This window comes from Hipposideros armiger, unplaced genomic scaffold (assembly GCF_001890085.2).
Source record: "Hipposideros armiger isolate ML-2016 unplaced genomic scaffold, ASM189008v1 scaffold_1003, whole genome shotgun sequence".
NCBI lineage: Eukaryota > Metazoa > Chordata > Mammalia > Chiroptera > Hipposideridae > Hipposideros > Hipposideros armiger.
In genome coordinates this window covers 625,828-627,948 of record NW_017732353.1, presented here as the reverse complement: position 1 = coordinate 627,948, position 2,121 = coordinate 625,828, and the positions used below count along the sequence as shown (strand labels likewise).

Below are 2,121 nucleotides of genomic sequence, written 5' to 3'. Positions count from 1 at the left end.
CCTGGGAAGAGCGCAATGATGGTGCCAACTTGGGCCAGTGAAGCAACGTCCTCCACAACTAGTCTGAAGAACAAAAGGACAGCAACTTGTCTGTTGCCCTTCCCCCAATTTCCCAATAAAAATCTTAAAAAAAAAAAAAAGTAACTGTACTGCCACACAAACATAATGGATTAAACTGAATTCAATATCTACTATTTAAGAGCTTGTATATTCATTCTTTTTTTTTTTTCTCAGAAAAATACCTATCAAATAGAATTTAAAGTGCCTTTTCATATTGGCATAAATTTCAATTTTCTGGAAGATTTTCTTATGTGGAAAACCTTATTTCCTTCTTGAGACAAAATAATAATATAAATGACTTGCTCAGTAGAAACTAATTATGATTAAAGGTATCCTGATGAATTCTAAACTTAACATCTCTGGGAAGTTAGTTTCCTCAAATATAAAAATCTAAGAACTACTATATAATCCACAGGAGTTTGTGGAGATAAAGTAGTGTCAATTTTCTCATAGTGCCCTATCTATCTATCTATCTATCTATCTATCTATCTATCTATCTATCTATCTATTTTAGCTGAGCCATCCTGCCAACTGTTGACAGCTCAGCAGCAGCTCAGCTTGGGCCGTGAATCAAACCGGTGGTGACCCTGTTGCTCAGAGCTCGCACTCTTGAGTGATCTCTTAACCAACTGAGCCACTCGGCCGGCCCTCTTATTTATTTTCTTAAAAGCAAGTATCACAGTCTGAGAGGTCCACTTTGTTTACTTGTTTACTGCTGATTGTCTGCATTGAACACCACTGCATCTGAGCACATAGTAGGCACTGCCTGGCATAGGGCTGGCACTTCATAATATCTGTGCACTGCTATCTATGGATTCATTCATTCATTCATTATATGTGTCAAGTATTATTACCTGCATTCCTGCAACGCCACGTACCAACTCTCCCTAATGCTTTGAAGGCTCCCAATGACAAGGACATAGGTACAAAACTTATCTGATCAATAACACATAGGTACAGCTTTATATAAAAAGGAGCAGTTCTCCAAATATACAAAATCCCCTCTTCACCAAGGGTAGGTACTATTAGAAATCTTTCCCCATTCTTCCATACCCTCAGAGAGTATGACGGACAGAGCACGTTAAAAGGCAAGGAGGACTGTTATTAACAGAAAGGGGGAAAAAGAGGTGGAAGGGAGGGGTCAGTGCTTACCAACAGGTCCTCACCTGTTCAAATTCATGTTTCAGTTCCTGTTCTTGAACCCTGAGGACATCTCGTAAGTGATCAGTGTGAGCAGCAGCCTGTCGACGAAGTTGGGTTCTCATTTCATTCTCCATGGCATCTCTGACTTCCTCTACCTATGAAAACAAACACAGTAATGATTAGGTCCCAAATCTCCACATTTGCTTTTAGAAAGAGAGAAAAGACTAGTAATGACGGCGATAGCTGCTTCCAGGTTCTGATCCCCCATGATGTGTCATGCATGCATACACGTTTTGTCTTCTACTTCTTATATGAATCAGAAAGCTGAACGTTGGAAGGTGACTCAAAGAAGGTCACAAAGCTGTGGCAAAAATCAGATTTCAAACAGGGGTCTCTCTGGCTCCCAAACTGTGTTTCTTCCGTATCACCAGGTTGCTTCCTATATAAAGCAAACACTGTCATTTCCGAAATCACACACTCCCCCTTGAGAATTAAATCCCAGGTCATGGGGGGTGGGGATGGGAAGTGGGAGTGACGAAAAATCACTACAAAGACTTGAGATAAAAACAAGGAAAAAAAAAACAACAACAACAAACCACAGGGCCAGCCGAGTGGCGCGTTGGTTAACAGCTGGCTTGGGACGCCAGCTCTGAGCAGCAGGGCCCCAGTTTGGATCCCACATGAGGGCCAGTGACACTACCCTCTACAGCTAAGATGGTGAACAACAGCTCAACCTGGAGCTGGGCTGCCATGAGTCACGGGTGATGGCGTAGGCTGCAGCCCCTGCTGCAGTGGGCTGCCATAAGCTACCGTGTGTGGCCTGCAGCCAGCGTGAGCGGCCGGCAGCCGGTGAGCTGCCAAGAGCCGCTGTGAGCGGCCGTCCAGAGGCCGGCGACCGATCTTCCTCATCTGGGAAGA

The 2,121-nt window shown here is 43.7% G+C and overlaps 1 protein-coding gene across 1 annotated transcript in view; it reads right to left on the bottom strand.

Moving 5' to 3' along the window:
• The window catches only part of IMMT (inner membrane mitochondrial protein), a 27,694-nt gene that overhangs the window by 2,756 nt on the left and 22,817 nt on the right, over window positions 1-2,121 (bottom strand). Inside the window, exon 7 of the mRNA XM_019631497.1 lies at window positions 1,227-1,358. Coding sequence (XP_019487042.1) covers window positions 1,227-1,358 — 132 coding nt within the window. The remainder of the gene's footprint in view (window positions 1-1,226; window positions 1,359-2,121) is intronic.